General features: G+C 36.8%; 2 protein-coding genes across 2 annotated transcripts; both read left to right on the top strand.

The window, feature by feature from the left end:
* The first annotated feature begins 726 nt into the window (after positions 1 to 726).
* tmem39b (transmembrane protein 39B) lies at positions 727 to 9,266 on the top strand. Its single transcript, XM_077236630.1, has 9 exons — positions 727 to 906; positions 2,788 to 2,962; positions 3,062 to 3,281; positions 3,381 to 3,464; positions 3,559 to 3,713; positions 4,154 to 4,496; positions 7,814 to 8,001; positions 8,592 to 8,712; positions 8,892 to 9,266. The coding sequence occupies exons 2-9, from the start codon at positions 2,832 to 2,834 to the stop codon at positions 9,123 to 9,125; spliced, it is 1,476 nt and encodes a 491-aa protein (XP_077092745.1). The 5' UTR covers positions 727 to 906; positions 2,788 to 2,831; the 3' UTR covers positions 9,126 to 9,266.
* A 2,764-nt stretch (positions 9,267 to 12,030) lies between these two features.
* Positions 12,031 to 21,877, top strand: ccdc28b (coiled-coil domain containing 28B). Its single transcript, XM_077236629.1, has 6 exons — positions 12,031 to 12,210; positions 16,937 to 17,189; positions 17,294 to 17,466; positions 17,703 to 17,857; positions 19,861 to 19,883; positions 20,267 to 21,877. The coding sequence occupies exons 2-6, from the start codon at positions 16,954 to 16,956 to the stop codon at positions 20,319 to 20,321; spliced, it is 642 nt and encodes a 213-aa protein (XP_077092744.1). The 5' UTR covers positions 12,031 to 12,210; positions 16,937 to 16,953; the 3' UTR covers positions 20,322 to 21,877.

Here is a 21,877-nt window from a genome sequence, read left to right as displayed (position 1 = left end):
TCAAAGTTGGTTCGGAGTTGGTTCAACTTGCGAACCTCATCAGAACCTGTTTGTTTTTCCACTTCTAGAGCGCCCAGCGAACGACGTCGTAACGTCACTGTGTACGTTGCTTTACGTCTCAGCTAGAAACGCTTGCAAGTACAACATTACTTTGGGATTATCTCTAACTCGTGAACCAAGAAGGCTTTAAAAACAATTGAAATATGTAAGTCTTTTAATCTTTTCCTTTGATATGTAATCTTTTCTGATTAGTTATGTACACTGTCTTGTCTTTTTTTCTCTCCGTTTATTTGTTCTATTTTGTGACTGTTTTCTAGTTGCTTACATAATGTTTTCAATAAAAAATTTTTTAAAAAAGCTAGAAACGCTTGCGCCAACTTCAAGCATAACAATTACAATGGCGGACTACATCGTGTTTCTGCAAATGTTTCTCCTGGCTTTGCGGTCAGAAAAGATGTTTAGGACACATCTAAACCCGCCCCCAGCCCCCGACGTAAGCATGACGTGGTAAAAGAACGGTTCTCTGGTTCTAGTCCAGCAAAGAGTTGGTGCCGCTTTGGAACCAGTTTTCCTGGCCGAGAACCGGTTCTTTGGCTGTCGAAACACAAAGAACTGGTTCGCGCGCAGGCACCGGCTCCGAACCGGCTCTCAAAACGCTTTGGTGGAAAAGGGGTATGACAGACACGGTGTGCTATGATCTCACACACTGAACACGCTTGCCTCCTCCCCCTGCTCGCTGCGCGTGCGCGGTACAACATCAACAGAATGAGCCCTCCTCGTTTACTGTCAGAAATAAAACAAACTCTTTACTATACAAAGTAATTAATTCTGTACCTAAGTATTGAGTGCGTTTCAACCTAAATCCTACAGTCGCCTTATCCGGACTAAACTCCGCGTTTCAAAGTGGTAAGAGACATTTTTCCGATTTCTTAAAATTAGATTGTGCAAATGCAACAGTGCTAGGCCGCAGTCTTATATTCGACCATGCATTTATTTCTCTGAGCGTTAAGACTCAAAAAGACATGGAAATATTTGTTGCATTTTAAGGCAGTTTGGTTTCTGAAAAAAACGACATGTCTTTCAACCTACGTGTTTAACAGCAACGCTTCCGCCAAAGTTGGCTATCAATAAAGGCAGGTCTGCAAAACACAAGAGCGATTAGGAAAGATTGTTCATCGTTTTAAGCAGGAAAAAAGTCAGTAAAATACTAACCATAACATAAATGTATTATTTTGGCTTGCTATAGGGAGACCCCATCGTGGCACGTGCATTGGTACACCAATAAAGCTGCATGCATGTGGGTCTTTGTCTTGTCAATGTACTGTGCATGAGACCAGTGGTGATGGAGCTCTCTATGGTTGTTTGCATTGGTAAAAATTAACCCTTTAATGATAAAACATAATGTACAGTCAGACACAATGTAAATTGGTTTGATTCAGTAATTGTAAAGGCATTTTATTAATCTTCAGGTTTAACATCAAGCCTTCATTCAGATCATTGAAATCCATGCACATGTTTCTGAGCCTTCACATCTTGTGACAGCAAGTGTCTTGTCACTGCTTTGATAATTGCTGCCATAAAAGGTTTTACAATGCATCTAGAATGAAATTTGTACAAGTGAAAGTAACCTACAGTTATAATATGAGGAAGAGTTTGTGAACAGACAATTAGTCAATTCATTTGGTACAAGACCAGTAGTTTTTGTTAACTTGCAGTAAAAAACAGTTTAAAGACTGGTCAGTGTCAAGTAAAAACTAGTCCAGACATAGTTTTATCACAAATCACAAATGCGATACTGCAGCATGTTGGTCTACACCAAAAGACTGCAACAGCTTTTTCCCTCAGGCTGTAAGTTGTCCTAAGTTGTCCTGCCGAACTGGTAAAACTACATGTTGTGCCACTATATAGCTTAAATGACATGACAATAAACCAAACGTGACTTTACTTGTAATTCCATGGTATTTTATTAATTGTTTTGACTCATGGAGTATACATGTACATTTACCATGGTATATGAATTAGGCTAATACAGTTGTCTGTGCAAGTGTTCCACTATTCTCTGGTTCTGTTTTAGCAGGATTACTAGCAATACTACTGTAATATGATCTCATTAGATACCAGTATGTTGAATCATGTACAAGAAAAAAAAGTTTTGCATGTTTAATTTGTCAAAAGAAGTTGGTTATCCACATATTTCATCTACAAAGAAAATCTACTTTATGTGCACACACAGCATTAAATTCATACTGAATACTGCAGAAATAGTAAGATTAATATGGTACTATTGCATTCATCTGAGCTTCTGAACTACCTGTAAACAAAGAAATAATAATTTATAATATATAATAATAATAATAATAACAAAAGCATTTTTGCTTTCAAATAAATGAATTTCTATTCATCAATTAATCAAGAATCCTGAAAAAATTCCTAAAATGTATTAAGTAGCACAACTGTTTTCAACATTGATTATAAGAAAAGTTTTTTGAGCACCAAATCAGCATATTAGAATAATTTCTGAAGGATCATGTGACACTGGAGTAATGATGCTGGAAATTCAGGTTTGCCGTCATGAGAATAAATTTAAATAAATAAAAAAGTTACATTTGTATTTTTGATCAGTTAAATGAAGCCTATGAGCATAAAATAATTATTTCAAAAACATTCAATCTTAGCATAGAGTGAATGATTATATGATATGATTTAGTGTATATCTGACCTCATTTTTTGTCACATTTAGTCGTTCTATGTGTTTGGAGTTTATTGCTCTGGTTTGTTTTCCTGCAGGTATCTTAAGTGTAACCATTTGAGACGGGAAGGGTGGATCTGGAATGGCAGGAGGAAGAAGAGGAGGGAATAGAACGACATATTGTCGTTCTCCGCTTAGCAGTGAGACAGGCTCTGTTGGCAATGGCAACCATTCCACCAGCTCACCTGTGACGGGTGTGAGGTCACGGACCAGGTGAGGGTTAAGCTACACATGATAAACTAAATGTTCTATTACTTTGGTAACATCCTCCTCCTATGTAACCCACGTATTTCAAATCCGTGTGGTCATCAGGAATGGGTCCGGAACGGGAATGTCCAGCCCTCCGTTGGCCACTCAGACGGTGGTGCCACTGAAGCACTGTAAGATTCCGGAACTCTCCATGGACCAGAACGTCCTGTTTGAGCTCCACCTGTTTGTGTGCCATCTTACAGCACTGTTTGTGCATTACGTCAACATCTACAAAACCGTGTGGTGGTACCCCCCATCACACCCACCTTCACACACCTCTCTGGTGAGTCACGTCTCAAGGCTCAAAAATGAAACTCCACTGAAGCATTCAATCTTAATTTTTCACAAAGTGAATTTGTGTTTCTTTTCTTTTTTCTTTCAGAACTTCCACCTAATTGACTATAATATGTTGGTGTTCACCATCATAGTTCTTGCACGCAGGCTAATTGCTGCCATTGTAAAAGAGGTAATGTGCATTATTTTAGATCTGTATGTCATTTTAATAGTTTTTAAAAAATGAACGTGTATCATAATTTTTGCCTTCTTTCTTTGCTCCAAAGGCATCACAAAGTGGGAAGTTGTCCTTCCCACACTCTGTCTTCCTGGTGACGACTCGTTTTGCCGTCCTGACTCTTGCAGGATGGAGTCTGTGTCGTTCACTCATTTATCTCTTCAAGACGTATTCCGTACTTAGCCTGCTCTTCCTCTGCTATCCGTGAGTAAAAATCTGCACGTCCACTGCTATTGATTCAAATGTTTTATTAAGGTGCTGTCCCATTTACTGTTCTGTAAAGTTTTTGCAGGCAAAATCTAGTTTCTATAATCCAGGCAAAATCCATTTCTATAACAATCCATGTAGTCTTGAATTTCTTGTGAAGGTGAAATATTTCCCCAAACGCATCTCACATCAGGTTCAAGTTGGTCACACAATGGATGGATGGATGGATAGATAGATAGATAGATAGATAGATAGATAGATAGATAGATAGATAGATAGATAGATAGATAGATAGATAGATAGATAGATAGATAGATAGATAGATAGAAAGATAAATTGATTGATGGATTTTAAAGTGGACATTCAGAATTTACAATCATAGCTGTCCATTATGATATTTAAAAATTTCAACACTCGTCTCTATCTTTCCCCGTCAGGTTTGGAATGTACATCCCTTTCTTCCGACTCAGCTGTGATTTCCGCAGGGCTGGATCCATGTCCCCGTTAAGCGGCATGAGTTCTAAAGAGGTGGGCGGGGCTGCTTTGGGACGTGGGGGCAGGGACTATTTCTCCGTCCTGAAGGAAACATGGAAACAGCACACCAGTCAGCTGTACAGTGTTCAGCCCATGCCCACCCACGCCTGCTGTCTCTCTCCTGACCTCATCCGCAAAGAAGTGGAGTACCTGAAGATGGACTTCAACTGGAGGATGAAGGAGGTGTTGGTTAGCTCCATGCTAAGTGCCTACTACGTAGCGTTCGTACCTGTTTGGTTTGTCAAGGTGAGTGCATTGACAGATCTTCTGTACACTCATGTGCATATGCATAAACGCATACAATATGTGAATTGAGAGAACAGGTTTTGTTCATGAGGAATACAGGTGATTCATATGTATTAAGTCAGTACATTCAGATCAGATTGGCAGTGGTTTCAGAACTTTGTAGAGTGGTGTACCCCCTGAGGCATTTAACATCCTTCTGCATACTCCCTCTCTTCCACACCTTTTCCATTAAAGTCCCTCTCTTCCACACCTTTTCCATTAAAGTTCCCCTGTGGTCAATAATTTTATCCCTTAAAGGATTAGTTCACCTCAAAATGAAAATTTCCTAATAATTTACTCATCCCCAATGCCATCCAAGATATCCATGACTTTCTTTCCTCAGTGGAAGAGAAATTAAGTTTTTTTAAGGAAAACATTCTGGATTTTTCTTCGAATAATGGACTTTAATGGCAACCACTGTTTTGAAGTCCAAATCAATGCAGTTTCAAAGGTCTTTGAAGTGCTTCAACGGACTGGGCACGATCGCAGCTGAGGAAGAGGGTCTTATCTAGCGAAACGATAGGTCATTTTCATATACTTTTTAACTACAATATTTCGGATTGAGCTGATCTGCAATTGTAGTTAAAAAGTTGAAAATGACCTATCGTTTCGCTAGATAAGACCCTCTTCCTCAGCTGCGATCGTGCACAGTCCGGTAAAGCACTTCAAAGACCTTTGAAACTGCCTTGATTTGGACTTCAAAACGCTGGATGTCATTGAAGTCCATTATTCAAAGAAAAATCCAGAAATGTTTTCCTCAAAAAACTGATTTTCTCTTCTACTGAGGAAAGAAAGACATGGATATCTTGGATGGCATTGGGGTGAGTGAATTATTAGGACATTTTCATTTTGAGGTGAACTAATCCTTTAAAACTAATTCCTGTAAAATAATTTCTTCATGCCTTAAAATAGCTTGAATGTAACTCTACACCCTTGCTTCATTTAGTATACATGGATCAGTCAGTGAATATACATGTTAGTCTCCGCCTCCACTCACTCACACAAGCTCAGAGATCCGCTTGATTTGGTCAACTTAACTGTAATGAACACTACACAATGGCTAGTGGAAATACTGGTTTAATTCAGCCACATATGTTTAAACTGGAAACTGGTTCAGAAGAAGTGGTAGAGCGAATTATACAGGCTTGTCTACAAGTCGATGTATCAGAATGGTAATGTGTTTTATTTATCGCTCTCTATGTCGGACACATAAGGGTTAATCATATGATTAGCCTTTTGCTTGACTACCTTATCAAAACAGCTAATAATGTGTTGCTAATGTTACACAAACCATGTTCCCGTTCGCCATCTCAGAGTCAGACAGCTGGCTTCTAAAAATCAGCATCTAGAAATGCTTTGAACAATTCAGAACGTCAGTGGAGAAAGGCATATAGTCCAACATAACATCATACACATAATTCACTCGCTATATTGCTAAATGTACCCGCTTTTTCATATCAACAGAAAAATATGCCAGAATAACCTGGCTTCTCTTGAGACCCCCTGCTTCACAGCATAGTAATGATGATGTTATGCTAAAGCCCACCCACACGTTGTCATTGACATGATTGGTTACACCATGTTTGTAACAAAAAGAACAGGGGCGGTTTCTAACCGCGTTTTTGAGACTGTCTTTGGTAAACTGCAGTTTTAAGGAGAAAATACTCAGCAATGGTGTTGACTTATGAATTTGTTCATGGTTTGTCTTACAATTTTACCTTTATAAATACTTTTATCAAATAAATAATGTTTTAAATATAAAATGTTCAATAGAGAAATATGCAATGATGGTAAAAACAAAGTGATACTTATATTCAACTAAAACTGCCAGTAGGTGGCGGTAAGTCACTCTTAAGTCAGTAAGTCAGCCTTAAAGGGTTAGTTCACCCAAAAATAAAAATTCTGTCAGTAATTGCTCACCCTCATGTTGTTCCAACCCCGTAAGACCTTCGTTCATCTTCGGAACACGAATTAAGATATTTTTGTTTAAATCTGAGAGCTGGATCACTCCTCCATAGGCTTCTAAGGGATTGAAACTTGTCGGCCCCGAAAAGTTATTAAAGATATCGTTAAAATAATCCAAGTGACTACAGAAGCCTATGGAGGAGTGATCCAGCTCTCAGATTTAATCAAAAATATCATAATTCGTGTTCCGAAGATGAATGAAGGTCTTACGAGGTTGGAACAACATGAGGGTGAGCAATTACTGACAGAATTTTCATTTTTGGGTGAACTATCCCTTTAATGAATGAGCCATCAAGTCATTCATATGTTCAGAAAAGAAGCAAGTGGCTTTATTTTGAATGGGTCTTTGAATCATTGACTCTTTTTTTCTATATAGCAGAGATTTTGAGTCTTAAATCGATCTGTTTTCACAGGCAGACAACATTAAAATTGTTTTTGAAATATTATTACAATTTAAAATAACTGTTGTAGACTTTAATGCATTTTAAAATGTCATTTATTCCTGTGATGCAAAATTGAATTTTCTTCAGTGTCACATGCTCTTTCAGAAATCGTTCTAATATTCTGATTTGGTGCTCAAGAAACATTTCTTATTATCATTAATGTTGAAAACTTTGTGCTGATTATTGTTTTTATATAAACTAATGTTTTTTTTCAGGATTCTTTGATGAATAGAAAGTTCATAAGAACAGCATTTATTTTAAGTAGATAATTTTTGAAAGATTATGAATGTTTTACTGTCATTTTTTATCAGTTTAATGTCATTGCTAAATAAAAGTATTTCTTAAAAATATATTATATTAAATACATACTTAAAGGAATATTACAGGTTTGTAGGTTACTCTGTAATGCATAGCACAACACTTTTTGTCTTAAAGTGATTGTTCACCCAAAAATTTTAATTCTGTCATAATTTACTCACCCTCAAGTTGTTTCAAACCTACATTAATTTTCTCTTCTGCTGAACACAAAAGAAGATATTTTGAAGAATGTTGGTAACCAAACAGTTGATGGACCCCATTTACTTTCATAGTATGGAAAAAAAAGTCAATGGCAGTAAATGGGGTCCATCAACTGTTTGGTTACTGCCATTCTTCAAAATATAATCTTCTGTGTTCAGCAGAAAATAGGAATTCATGTTTGGAACAACTTGAGAGTGAGTATTTTTGGTGAGTTTGAGGGTGAGTTTAATTTTCGGGTGAACTATCCCTTTAAGCCTGTAGAGTTTGAGTGAATTGTTTTACATTCCTACACATTTGACTCTTTTTTTCTTTTTCTTTTTTTTTTCTTCTCATTTTTCTCTGTTTGTATAGAGCACTCAGTATGTAGATAAACGCTGGTCCTGTGAGCTGTTCATCCTGGTGTCCGTCAGTACTTCTGTCATTCTGATGCGGCACCTGCTGCCTCCCCGTTACTGCGACCTGCTCCACAAAGCGGCTGCGCACCTGGGCTGCTGGCAGAAGGTGGACCCCTCCCTCTGCTCAAACGTCCTCCAACACATGTACGTCTGACCTGGGGTCATAGAAATGTCAAAAGTTTAGGTTGTGTTAGAGCTTTTTGTGCGCCTTTGCTGGATTTTGGTAAACATAGTATAGCAGGTGCTGACCGATTGATTCCCAAATGCTTTTAAAGAAAGAGCCTAATTTTAGTGAAGTGCTCAATTCTTGGTCACACCCTTTAAAGAATGGCTGCATTGTGTTGCATGTTTCAACATGTTCATTTGATCTCGGGTGTTGCCATCAACGACAGATTTATTTGTAGCACATTAAATGAATTTGAAAACCAATATGTTTTTAAACATGAACATGTATTGGTTTTCAAAATGTACACCTAGAGCATAATTATCTTTCTATATTTGTTACTTTTGTTTGTTACTTTTATTTTTACTACTGGAACTAGATTTATTTATTTATTTATTTATTACCCTTTTCTGTTTTCCTAAATGAACATTTTCTCATTTAATTATTATTATTTTATTTATTTTATTTTTTGCATATAATATTGATAAGTCGTGTTATAAACCTTTGGTGCAATGTGTTTGCTTTTGTTTGTAGACTGTAATCTCTTTCTTTTGCTTTTGTCCCCCTACAGATGGACAGAAGAGTACATGTGGCCACAGGGAGTTTTAGTAAAACACAGTAAAAATGTGTATAAGGCCATGGGCCATTATAACGTAGCAGTTCCCTCAGATGTTTCGCATTATCGTTTCTATGTAAGTATAAACTGTAGCTGAACTCTGAAACAAAAAGTGCTTTGTTTTTGCTGTTTGCTGACTCAGAATGAATGTCAATGTTATTTGAAATATTATTACAAAGAATGTATTATGTGTTTTTCATGGGAATAATATTGCAATAACCACTCTTCCCCTTCTTTTTTCCTCTCTCCGAACAGTTTTTCTTCAACAAACCACTTAGAATATTGAACATTCTCATAATCCTGGAAGGTGCAATGATATTCTACCAGCTATATTCACTGATATGTTCAGAGAAATGGCATCAGACGATATCATTAGCTCTAATATTATTCAGTAATTATTATGCCTTTTTCAAACTGCTCAGAGACAGAATAGTTCTGGGAAAAGCATATTCATATTCAGCCAGTGCCTCTAATCAGAAAGTCAGTTAGACAAGCATAAATTATTGTCAGTCATCACAGATGAGCAGAAAAAATGCATGAGAGCTGTTTATTTTTTCTACAAGTGCATTTTTTTGTCCGTTTATGTTCTGACTTGCCATGAAATAAAAAGGAAACATATTTTTATATTAAGTCTGTTTCTCTGAAGTTTTTTTATTAATGCATCACTTCTTACATGGCTGTCATAATCATCTGACATAATCAGACACCAATGTGTTACTAGAATTCAGATATTTTTATTTATTTTGAAATCAATATGCTTTAAGTTTATCATCATAATATTTCGCAAGTTCTGGGAACCAGGAATAAACTTTTGTCCACTGTAGCCAGTGGACATTATATTTTAGTCAATTTCTCTGATACCATATATGTCACAGTTTTACAATCTTGATGTCCGGTAAAGAGCACATTCAGGGCTTTTCAGAGATACCAAATGTTAGGTTTCATCACGACAACAACTTCTCCTTGGTCTTTAAAAATGGCTGACATTAATTTAGTGATCAAATTTAGCAGTCTTATGGATAATATTTTAAATTATCATTTGAGTCTGACGAATTTTCAAACTGTTTGTCAAAAAAAAAAAATATAATATTCTTCCTATAAAATACAGTGCTTAGCATAAGTGAACACACCCATGCTAAAGTTGACTAAAAAGAGGAATAAAAAAAATCCTCTTTTGGAAATTGATCTTAATGCCTTAATTAAAGAAAAATAGGAAAAATCCAACCTTTAAGGACACCAATTTTCTTTGTGAATGAATAATGTATCGTAAATAAATAAATAAATGTTCGTCCTTAAAACACAGGTTGCATAAGTCAGGACACCCCTATGTTAAATTCCCATAGAGGCAGGCAAATTTTTATCAGGAACTTTATCAGGATGCATTGTATCCTGGATCCATGAAATAACTGGCCTTTAAAAATAAAAATCTGCCTTCCTCTATGGGAATTTAACATAGGGGTGTCCTGACTTATGCACCCTGTATTTTAAGGGAGAACATTTATTTATTTACGATACATTATTAATTCACAAAGAAAATTGGTGTCCTTAAAGGTTGGATTTTTCCTATTTTTCTTTAATTAAGGCATTAAGATCAATTTCCAAAAGAGGATTTTTTTTATTCCTCTTTTTAGTCAACTTTAGCATGGGTGTGTTCACTTATGCTAAGAATAGTAGGTATTATTGTGAAAATGTTCAATTATTCTCCCATTATATATTACACTTCTTTTTTCATTACATGTTGCCGTAAATCAGTGCTTGAAGTGGGGGGGGAAAGGTGCCGGTACTCTCTTGCACTGGCAAATCATAAAATTTTTCTACTGTGAAAAACAAAACTTGGAGATATTGCTGGTACAACAACAATTTATTGTTATTTATTAACAACATAAATGTATTTAAACAAGTCGCGCGCGCGCGCGCGCGTGCGTGTGTGTGTGTGTGTGTGTGTGTGTGTGTGTGTGTGTGTGTGTGTGTGTGTGTGTGTGTGTGTGTGTGTGTGTGTGTGTGTGTGTGTGTGTGTGTGTGTGTGTGTGCGTGTGTGCGTGCGTGCGTGTGTGTGTGTGCGTGAGAAAACGGAACTCCTCCAAGTCTGCAAGTCCAAAAATACATTTATGGTGAGATACTATACATTTTATTTAATTAAATACATTTATGGTAAGATTATTATATTTTCATGTCAATCTGTGTTCATTTTGACCACGAACCATGCGCTGTAACTTTAATTCAGCACGTGCAGCACAGCAGAAATAGACTCGGTGTGGAAACGATCTCTGCACTGCTGTATAGGCTACACACCGCTCCTGGAACGGATCGCCGGAGCGCATCCGCGTGCAGTGTGAACGCTCAAACCTGTTAATACGGGTGCGGAAAAAATATGCACCACATACGCACTGCAAACCGAGTAGGCTATATGTGAAACGGGCTTGACACTGACGCTTTTTCTGTCAGTGGTAGAGTACCTGCTACATGCGAGAAGTAGCGGTACGCAAGAAAAAGTGCAGGTACGCTTAAGAGTAAAATATAGAAGTGCCGGTACTGCGTACGTACCGGTGAGTACCGCCCCACTTCGAGCACTGCCCTAAAGAACACATTATTTTAATTAGTTACAATGTATCGATACATTGTATTGAATGGGACTACACATTTATGGCCATTTTACCCACATATTGCATAAAGTAAAATGGTATATCAATCCATTCCGTTATATCTTTCATAACATAGTTGAGAATCATCTTTATGCACAGGTTTGGTTAAAAAAGAAATCTTGAAACCTACAAATTGATTGGTGAATGAAATTTGTTTTTGCCTGTACATGTTATTTGATGTAATTTTATTTTCTGTCTATGTGTCCAGTACAGTGGACATAGCAAAACATATTAATAAAATATCTTTTTTTCTCTTTCTTATTATCTAAAACAATGTAATGATATGAACAAAAAATACTAAGTAAATTCAAATTACTTTCTTTTCCTGGACCTGATGAGGATATGATTTATCGTTACTGTACCACAATCGCCTTTAGATGGCGACACGTACGTCTCAAAAGGCTACAGATTTCGGTCAACGGTTGACTATGCTACAATTCGTTATAGAGCCATTTATTTTTGTATAATGGCATATTAAAACACGTTGTATAAATAGCCAGCTGTGTGGTTGAGGATTTAATAGTTAGTGTGACTCTGTGTCTTTAAACGAGAGCTTAGCTTGCATCCTATTGTGACCACTTTCCTAGTATGGCGAAGGTTTAACTCATGGATAATAATATTGTTATGTTGACGTTGCTTATAAGTGTAGCAGCTACCCATTGTTGAGGCTCGGCTCTTGAATATGAATTACGTAGTTAGACGCTTTTTCCAATAGCGAAAGCGCATCTCATGAATATTAATAACCAATCTTCACCATAGTACGCAGAATCGCGGTCGGGAAGTAGGAGACCAAGGAGAGCTCCCTGTGGAAACAGCACGCACTTTAATACGGACCGCGTATAAATCATACGCCATTGGAATGGAAAAACCAACACTGGCGTCTTAAATTTGCGTTGGAAAGCTCAAAGAGCCACATCCTTATCCACCACCCGGTAAGTACATCGTTTTGTTTAGCCATATGACTATGTGCGCATCGCGCCTCATGGGGTATCCTGTGCAAATCCTTTCCATTCTGTGTAAAACCTCTTCACCAAATGAGAAATGCAGTAGATGCATTGGTAAATGTATCAACTCATAAGCTACAAGTCTATAATTGCAAAGAAAAAAATGGAGTATCGTGTAAAAAAGACGTTATAGCCTAATATAAAGTGCATTCATTAGATTTTGACCCAGATTGTTCAGTACTTACTGGCAATGAATAATCCTTCATCCGAATGGCTATTGTAATATAGAATCTATAATATACAATTATGTACAATTCATATATTTATCATTCATTTATTTTATATAGAATTTTTATTTAGAATCCACCATTTATATGGAAGTAAGGGTGGGCAGGAACATACAAATTGCTCAGAAATTAATTTATTGTTTTTTTCAACCTATTGGGTTTAGGACTAGGATTAAAATAATAGGCATACAGTTTAATTCTTTTTCTTCAAAATATTGCTTATATTTTCAAAAAAGGTCAGTGATATTCTTACAGCTATTATATATTTATATATAGATGGTTGAATTTATGCCAAAGTGCAAGAAACCTGACCCGAGTAGTTGCAATTTCTAAGAAAAAGCTTGATAACAAGGTATTTCTTTATAAATGGTGAGAAACAGAACAGGAGAATAAATAAACCAGAAAATGGCAGAAAGGCTTACTTTATCTATAAGAAGAACCAATCTATAGTTTTGGTGGAGGTTGAAACAACCCCACAAAAATGGGATGATTAGAAGTATGATTTCATATATACATTTATCGATGACATTTATCAAGCATGCCACCTCTGATATTGTTATTTGACTTCATGCAGTCACACAAAACATTGAATTTTCCATTCCATCTGTTTGCAGCTCAAGGTCAGACATTAATAATTGCTAAATGTTTAACGCAGGCTCTCACTGACCTGCTGTAATGATTGAAATCTGTTCGCGTCAAAGCTGAAATTGACTTCGGGGAGTTCCAGTGATGAGTTCAGTGATACCAACATGACTCTCAAGGCATGTGACTAACCTTCATATTTGGGCCCCCCACATTATTTAATTTATCTCTGTGGCGGGGACCCTTATTATTATGTAATGCTCTTGTTTGCTTTCCCAACCAAAACAAAGCAGAAAGAGCCTGAACGTACCTTTCCCATTAAAAAAGTAGATAGCTAATACTTTAGGATGACGGCTATGTTCAGGTAACACTCTTTTATATAACAATATTTTTGCAATTCCCTTGACTCTAAAATGACTCTAAAAAAGAAATAACACACTCTATCTTTACCTTTTTGACATCATTTGCTATTCCACTTTAGCCCACACTCTTAAAAATAAAGGTTCTTTATTGGCATCTATGGTTCCGTGCAGAACCGTATGGGACATTTCCATTGCAAAGGTTTTTTAAAGGGGTGGTAAAACACATTTTTTCGAAGGCTTGATTGTGTTTGTGGGGTGCACTGTAACATGTGTTCATGCTTCGTTTTTAAAAAATTGCATTATTTTTCTATATTTTATCTTTATTCTACACTGCTCTGTCCCTCCTTGTAAAAACGGTCGGATGGTTTCCGGGTTCTATGAAGCCAGTCTCTCAAAAATACGCAATGGGCTCAGATTGTTAGCTGGCCCAGTGTGTTGTGATTCGCTAACTGACTAGTGCACGTTTTTCAGAAAGGTTTGTTTTTTGTTGTTGTTTCTGTCTCATTACTTTTTAGATATTCTGTAATTAAATTGTACTAATTATTATAGTATTACAAAAAATAAGCTTCATATTTCATATCATATCGAAAACACAAGAATTTCATATAATCGTTCTCACAAATTATACTAACGTTACAGTCCTCAAAGGGATTTTTTTTTAGTAAAGACTGCGGATCTATAGTGATCATTACTGACTGTATGGCACCGTTACTTTTGTATTTTTAGAACGATTGTAGCCAAATATCTGTCGCCAGAACTATCAACCCAAAACGAACACTAAACATTGGCTTTAACGTTACTACAGTAAGTTAGGCAAATCAAACACAGAACCATGTTTAGCATGCCTGTAGATAAACAAGCATGTAGATAAACAATACATAAATGCTCTAATCAAAGAATAATTTACACTAATTCCAAGTTCGCTTTTGAGATTTAAAAAAGTTTGAAACATATTAATAAGCATTTAACAAGCTGGTTTGCAGAGCCAAACAGCATTGTCATTTGTTTACTTCCTTACTACAACGTACAATTAACAATACGAACTAGTAAAGGAAAACGCATCGACGAAAAATAAATCATACTTACAGGTTGTGGCCCGTAAACAACAGCTTCTGTTCTTAAAGTTGGAACTGCTCCATCTTTCAGCACAAGCCGTTGTGCGAAACCTGCATTACGGTCACGAAGATTGTGGAAGCTTTCCTCCGTAAAATGTGCAGCACAGAGAGCGAGATTTGGGTCATAATTATGAGGGACCGAGTTAAAAATACATTTTAACCATTGATCCCTAACTCCCCCGACCCTAGGAAGGCTGAACAAAGTGAATCTGCAATCCGGATAAAAATAACAGCGTTTCGACGGCATTGCGGCAACAACAATGTTATACTAACGTTATACCACAACAACTCTTCTCCAAAGCAAAAATGGCTTCGCCCCCCTTATTTAGTATTCTCGGAGGAGGAGTTTAGTGGGGTTAGTGATGTCAGCAACCCTGGAGAAATGTCGTGTAGTCCCTACCGGCCGTTTCCTGTAGTCCTTAGAAATTGATTTCTTTAAAAGCAAATATCTCCCTTTGCTTTGAACTTTGAGCGCTGAAATTTTGCAGATGTTGTTTATGCTCAAACAGCAACATTACACACTAGCTAAAGTTAGAAAAGTGAAATCGTGTTTTACCACCCCTTTAAGGGTTCTTCAGATTATTAAAATGTTTTCACACTAAGAAAATAAATGGTTCCCTGAAAGGTCATTTGGAGCGAGGTCCAAAAATAGTTCTTCCCCAGCTAACAGGGAATGTTCTGGTAAGGTTCTCTCAAAGCTATAAGCAAGTGTTTTGTCCAGTAACATTAATAGAATGTTTGTTCAAAGTCTTAAATTATGTTCTCAAAGCGTTAGCAGAAAATCATTATCTATTCATCAGTAATTGCATTTTTTTTAAACGGTTTAGTTGGATGTTCATTTAACATTTTAAATGTTACTACTTTTTTCAGAATGTTCAAAGTACATTCAAAAGTAATGTACCCATAATGTTTGCAAAAGGAATGTTCCCTTAATGGGATAGTTCACCCAAAAAAGAAAATTACCCTATGATTTACTCACCCTCAAGCCATGGGTGTATATGACATTCTTCTTTCAGACAAATACAATCGGAGTTATATTAAAAATATCATGGCTCTTCCAAGCTTCATAATGGCGTTGAATGGCTGTTTCTGTTTAACAGTCCATCAAATCACATCCATCCCTGATAAAAGTGCTCCACACGACTCTAGGGGGTTGATAAAGGTCTTCTGAAGTGAAGCGATGCGTTCGTGTAAGAAAAATATCCATATTTAAAACTTAAAATAACCGACAGGCAGCCTTACACATCGATTTACGGTGGAAGAGTGACCCTTGACCTGACACACAATGTAATGACGAATGCGGAAGCGTAGAGGATAGAGCAAAACAAAATATATATATATTTTTTTAAATGTCGGAGGAGCTTCAGTTTGTTTGAACCGCGAGAGGCGTCTAAACTTCTGTACTCCTACTATACTCCTACATCCTACGTCATACATGCGTCACAAGTTACTCTTGTAGAGGACTTTTATCATTGATGGATGCACTTTGATGGACTTCAAAACAGTAACAGCCATTCACTGCCATTATAAAGCTTGGAAGAGCCAGGACATTTTTCTAATATAACTCCGATTGTGTTCTTATGAACGAAGAATGTACGGAAGAATGCCGTATTCCCTTCTTTCTTTTATGGACTACAAAAGGATAAATGTTTTTTAAAAAGCCTCGCTTGCAATCGTCCATATAATGGCTGTGAATAGCGACCAGCATCAAGCTTTTATTTTTAAACACAAAAGTATCACAGAATGATCACATGATGCAACACTTGTTGTATATTCCATGTGTTCTGGGGTCGGAACTCTGTTGACAGATGTGAATGCGATAACTTCTTGTTATGTTGAATACAATGGATATATTCACCTCAGAGAAAAAGGTACATGATGGAGTGTATTTCTTGTCACGTTTTTTTTCTTCTTGATTTCCCACAACTTGTGTGCTTTTTCTGGGCAAGACGGAGTGAACTGCTGTGCTAACAGAGTTGCATAGCCATGCATTGGAGACTCACGGCCAAGGTTAGGATTTTTGTTAAATAATAATAATGTTGTTCATATCGTATACTCCTAGAACACTTGAAATATATGACACGTGTTGCATCCTTCTGTGATACCTTTTCATCTTTTTTAAAAAGCTTGATGCTGTTCGCTATTCACTGCCAAAATACAGTATAAACAAGCACGAGTGGGATTTTTATTTATTTTGTATTCTCCTTTTGTGGTTCCTAAAAGAAATATGACATTAGAACAACACCAGGGTGAGTAATTTTTGACTTCATTTTAATTTTAAGGTTCCTATCCCTTTAAGAGTGCAGGATCAGATCATGTTGTATTTCCTACATCTCAGTGGCTGAAAGCTCTTGTCTATGCCTCTTAGAAAGTGCCAGTGCCCTCATGGAGGACAAGAGGAAGAAAAGGAGTCCAAAAGTGTCCCTTCCCCATCCCCCTCCTCCACCAATCAACCCCCGAAAGCTCACCGTTCTCCCGGCGAGTAAGAGTGCCACATTCTCATTGGGTCTGCCCCATCCTCCCTCCCCCAAACCCAGGGGAAAGTGCAAGAGATCAGTGGGGGCAATGGGTCCATCTAAAGAAGCTCTTGCCGTTCCTGTGGTTCCCCCTATAAACACAAGGTGTGTGTGCGTGTTCTCCTAAGTTTGATCTTTGTCTTTTTTTTCGACTTTGTGCCACAAAATAGAGTCTAGTAGTGATTCTGGTTCTATTTAAACTGATACAGGCCTCACAGAGACAAGCCTAGAGCTCCTCAGCCCGCCGGACCTAGTCGCGTGTCCCAGTCCTCCTCACCGCTCCAGCACTCATTCCTCACCGATGTTTCCGATGTGAGAGAGATGGAGGGAGGACTGCTCAACCTGCTCAACGACTTTCACTCTGGAAAACTGCAGGCTTTCGGTATGACACATGCGTGGGTTGCTCAATAGGGTTTTATTCAGAATCTCTAATAGTTTGGGCTGTAATTAGAAACGGTTGGCAGTCTTAATTGTCGGGACATTTTTGAGGAATGCAAAGGTGTGTAAGGGTGGCACATTTACACCACCTAATTCATCAGTGAGTTGATATAGACTTGCTTTATGAGTCTGGTAAGGTACTATCTCAGTTTCTATGTGTATAACACGGTGTGTTTGCAGGTAAGGTGTGCTCCTTTGAGCAACTAGAGCATGTGAGGGAGATGCAGGAACGTCTGGCCCGCCTCCATTTCAGTCTGGACAGTCATGTGGAGGAGCTGTCTGAAGACCAGAGAAAAAACGCTTCAGACCGCAATCTTGAACACCTGCTTTCTAACGTGAGACATTAATTCACCTCATTTTATCATGCAACTCTTGTAGGGCTGCACGATTAATTGAAATAACACAGAAATAGTGATATGGCTTTGTGCGATTATCAAGTGGAAACAAATGAACTGAAAAAATGTGCTGCGTGTTTCAGAGTAAAGCGCAACGCTGAGCTCAAGATTCAATGTTTACAGTGTCTTTTCAGTAAATTCTGCTCCATGCGAACTCATCCCTGCATCCACTGTGAGTTTGAGTCATGCACCACCCATCTTCCAAAAAAACAGCTGTTGTCAACAAAAGAGAAGCTTTAAGGGCTTAGTAGTAATAATAATATTATAATAATGATGATGATGATGATTGATGTATAATCACAACATATTTGGCCAAATTGTCCAGCCCTACAAACAAGCACAACAAACTTGGAACTTGTATTTCAAATTCTAATCACAATTTTAATCACAATTAAATATTTTATCACAAATCGTGCAGCGCTAATGTCTTATGCATTCATACCGAAGCTTAAACCACGGACATTTATTCTGCTTTCACATGCAAATGTATATTTGTACCTTACAGTAGACACACACATTAGTGGAATCTGGATTGACTGGATATGGAACACCAGTCTATTTGTTCTCTCTCCACTATTCAAGCACTCTGAGCGTCTCTCACACACAAATACTCAAAGACTGGACACAATACACTGTATCTCAATACAGGCCTGTGGCTGAATTTTGTATTATTATCCAAGTGCATGTGTCGCCCTCTGACTGAATTCTTTCATCAGCCTGTGAAGGGCTGGACAGTTACTATTGATAGTATTTCCCTTCTAGCTGTCAGCTCAGTGGTATGTGCTAGAGAGCCCAGAGTGTGTGAACTGTTTCATTATTGATGGTTCACTCAGTATAACAGAGTGTATTTGAATCTTATAAAAACGAGTTCATGTTACTTTTTATCCCACTTTTTTTCATTAAGCTTGTTTTAGGGGCCATTAAGACTTTTGCATTGTGACAATAATTTCATTAAGCACATCCCCTCCACTCTCTATAATGCAATATTTTACTTATACATTCCCATTATTGATTCTCATTACTGTAACAGTCTTTTCGAATGTATTATTTTTTAATCAGCAGCATAACAAATACTACCATGATATATTTTACAATTTAAATAATTGTTATGTAACGTGGTATATTAGAAACTTGCACGACGAGGAATAATTTCCAGGAAACAAACTTTAATCACAAACACTCAGGAACCAGAAGAAACGCAGGGGAAAACCACACAAACATGAACAACACCGAACCATGAATACAGGAAACACTGGGCTTAAATACTAATGACATAATTGACAGAACAGTTCAATGACATAACTAATTAAACAGACTGGGGAAAGCTAGGTCACAGGTCTAAACATAAGAGACAGACCATACATGTAACAACAATACATATTTATTTATTTATTTACGATGTTAAATTAATTCAAAATGTATTTATTTATTAATTTGTCTATTATTGTGTTAATGAATAATATTGAAAATAATGCCACAGGGCAAAGCATTTAATGGTCTTAAAAGACTTATTTTTAAGGAATATATGATTTCTTTCTTATGATTTTAAGGTAAAATATAACTTGGACATGGATTCGCCCATTTATTACAAAATTGATGTCCAAGCATCCATAGAATCTTATAGGTGTTTATAACAAGCAAAAATAAAAGTATATATAAAATATTTAGGATTTATTATATTATTACTGTAAGGGCATGGTGTAAAGATGAAAAGCTTTTCTGCTGTGCAGTTCGTAATTTTTTAAAAAGGACACCGTGTACTTCACAAATCAGTTTTTGTCAACATACGGGCTGAATTACAAAAAAAATCAGGATTTGTTATTGTCTGAAGTCTTCCTCCTGCTATACTGACTCTTTCAGCTCAGCAATTGTAGATTGTTTTTTTTAAAGCGGCAGCAAATTATATTGATTTTTTAAATGTATCTCTGTCTTGTCCCATATAGCTGGAAGAATTGAGCAGCTCCATGTATCCTTCCACTCTATGATTTGTATGTGTTGTACATTGCAAGAATTATAAAATACAATGTTTATTGACTTTTAATCTTAATCAACTATCTCTCAAGTAAAATATATTGTGAAAAAACTGTGTTTATCCAGAGAGAGTTTGTGTTAGACTGAAAGCTCTCAGGGTTCTCAGCTAAGCACTTAGCTTTAGTTTCTGTAAGTGCAGGGATTGTGTTTCTCAAAACATATTAGATCAGTTGTGACCTAATGAAAGCCAAATAGGTAAATGCATTACATGTGCAGAAAGAATACTGGAGTCAGCATGTTTATATGTAATAGGACCTCCAGACCTTGTACATTAGATGTACATTAGCAGTGCATATCTCCTTAATGCTGTTTAACAAGACAGAAACTCCACCTGGCGGAAAATCAAGACTTACCCAAGACCTCCAACACCTGAAGCAAGAAACCAAACCCAGCCGACCATCAAATCACTGTGCAGACCTAAGCCCAAGTTGCCATGGCTACAACTCAACTGCAAGTTAATGAGCGCCATCATCGTGATACGTGACTAATGCAATGCTAAGTAAAGGCAGCAGCATCAAAGCACATTCTCCATGTGAATGAAATTCAACAGCAAAAAAGGCACTTCTTGTTTGTCTAAATATTTTAGTCTTTGCATTTAACAATTCCAATGATTTTGAGCCTGAAAGACATTTTTGTTAAAGTGTTTAAATTGGGATAAATAGTAACTGTACTTACTGAATGAGTTGGTTCCACAGGTTCATTCATCACTGCTAAAGGATGACTCAGTTAAACAAGAACAGACTTCAGAAACCCGAGTTCTTGAAGTATTAGATCAACCATGACAGCAGAGAAGGAGAAGATTAACACTTACATTATCCGTCAATCAGCAAATACACAATTGAGTTTCTTTTTGTTATGGGTCGGTGTTCTCTGGATGTTGTAAATGGCTGTGGAGTAGCTATAAACTCACTCAGGACTGCTTGAGATCATTGATCTTAGTGCCTCTTCTCAGTCTCTAGATGACATTGATTGTTTTACTGGAAGGTATTCATGGGACCCTCGAAATGATGGAATGGAGTCTTTTTGTAGATGCTTGAACGTTAAAATTGAAGTATACTGTTATTTCAAATAATGTTATTCCATGTTTGTAAACTAGAGTTTTAAATATCTTTGTTGCTATAGGAACAATTATGATAGAAGTTGTTTGTTATTCTAAATGGATTTGATGGAAATGTACAGGATTTGTGTGTGTGTGTTATCTTTGTATAAACTAAATTGAAAACATAATGGAATCAGGCATTTCAAATTGCAGGTTCTAAAAAAGTTAGAGAGGTGTTGACTCGATAATTCCTCCATTTCTTCATGGAGCATTAGATTGTATTTGAAACTTGTAGATTTGTATAGTCTCCAGCCCAAAGCACAAAAGCAGTGCAGTAACATCTAATAAAGATCTGCAGTGAATCAAAACTGCTGCAAAAAAATGTTACAATATGTATACAAGCTTACTAACAACAACCCCTGATGGAAAGCAAGTCTTCTCGTTTTACGCCAGTTTTACTTATACATCAGCACAACAAATGGACAAGTTTAGAGAAAAGTAAAAGAAACACCTGTTTAAATTGTATATATATTTTTCATAATGCAGTAACTCAATTTCACAGCTGACCTCCGCTATGCCTACCTCCAACTATTTCAATAGAGAATCACTGTTGCAATTAAGGGGAAGTCTGTTGAATCCTATTGATATAGGATTGATTCATGGCAGGAATCTGATCCTGCATCTGCATGTACAGGCTGTTGTCGAAAGCATTTGAAAGAATCATTTAAAAATGACATTTGTATTCTCTCTGTGAATTATTTATTAATTAGTTATTTGAAAAAGAAAATATCTGTGTCCTTTGCTTTTTGTCCATGTCTTTTGTTTATCAGTGCATATAAACTATTTTCTATTTGTGTGCTTTAAGTAATAAAACTTAATGCAACAATTAA

Source organism: Siphateles boraxobius, unplaced genomic scaffold, assembly GCF_051911475.1.
Source record: "Siphateles boraxobius isolate OS27281-9 unplaced genomic scaffold, OSU_SipBor_1 20, whole genome shotgun sequence".
In the NCBI taxonomy this organism is placed as follows: Eukaryota; Metazoa; Chordata; class Actinopteri; order Cypriniformes; family Leuciscidae; genus Siphateles; species Siphateles boraxobius.
The sequence above is the reverse complement of the archived record's forward strand: the minus strand, read 5'-3'. Positions and strand labels throughout refer to the sequence as shown.

Bases quoted from the DNA above. Each gene is read 5' to 3' on its own strand.
- tmem39b (XM_077236630.1), top strand. From the start codon at position 2,832: ATGGCAGGAGGAAGAAGAGGAGGGAATAGAACGACATATTGTCGTTCT. The intron at 2,963-3,061 runs GTGAGGGTTAAG...TGTGGTCATCAG, and splicing joins GGTGTGAGGTCACGGACCAG to GAATGGGTCCGGAACGGGAA. The intron at 8,002-8,591 runs GTACGTCTGACC...GTCCCCCTACAG, and splicing joins TCAAACGTCCTCCAACACAT to ATGGACAGAAGAGTACATGT.
- ccdc28b (XM_077236629.1), top strand. From the start codon at position 16,954: ATGGAGGACAAGAGGAAGAAAAGGAGTCCAAAAGTGTCCCTTCCCCAT. The intron at 17,190-17,293 runs GTGTGTGTGCGT...AAACTGATACAG, and splicing joins GTTCCCCCTATAAACACAAG to GCCTCACAGAGACAAGCCTA. The intron at 19,884-20,266 runs GTATCCTTCCAC...CTGTTTAACAAG, and splicing joins GAAGAATTGAGCAGCTCCAT to ACAGAAACTCCACCTGGCGG.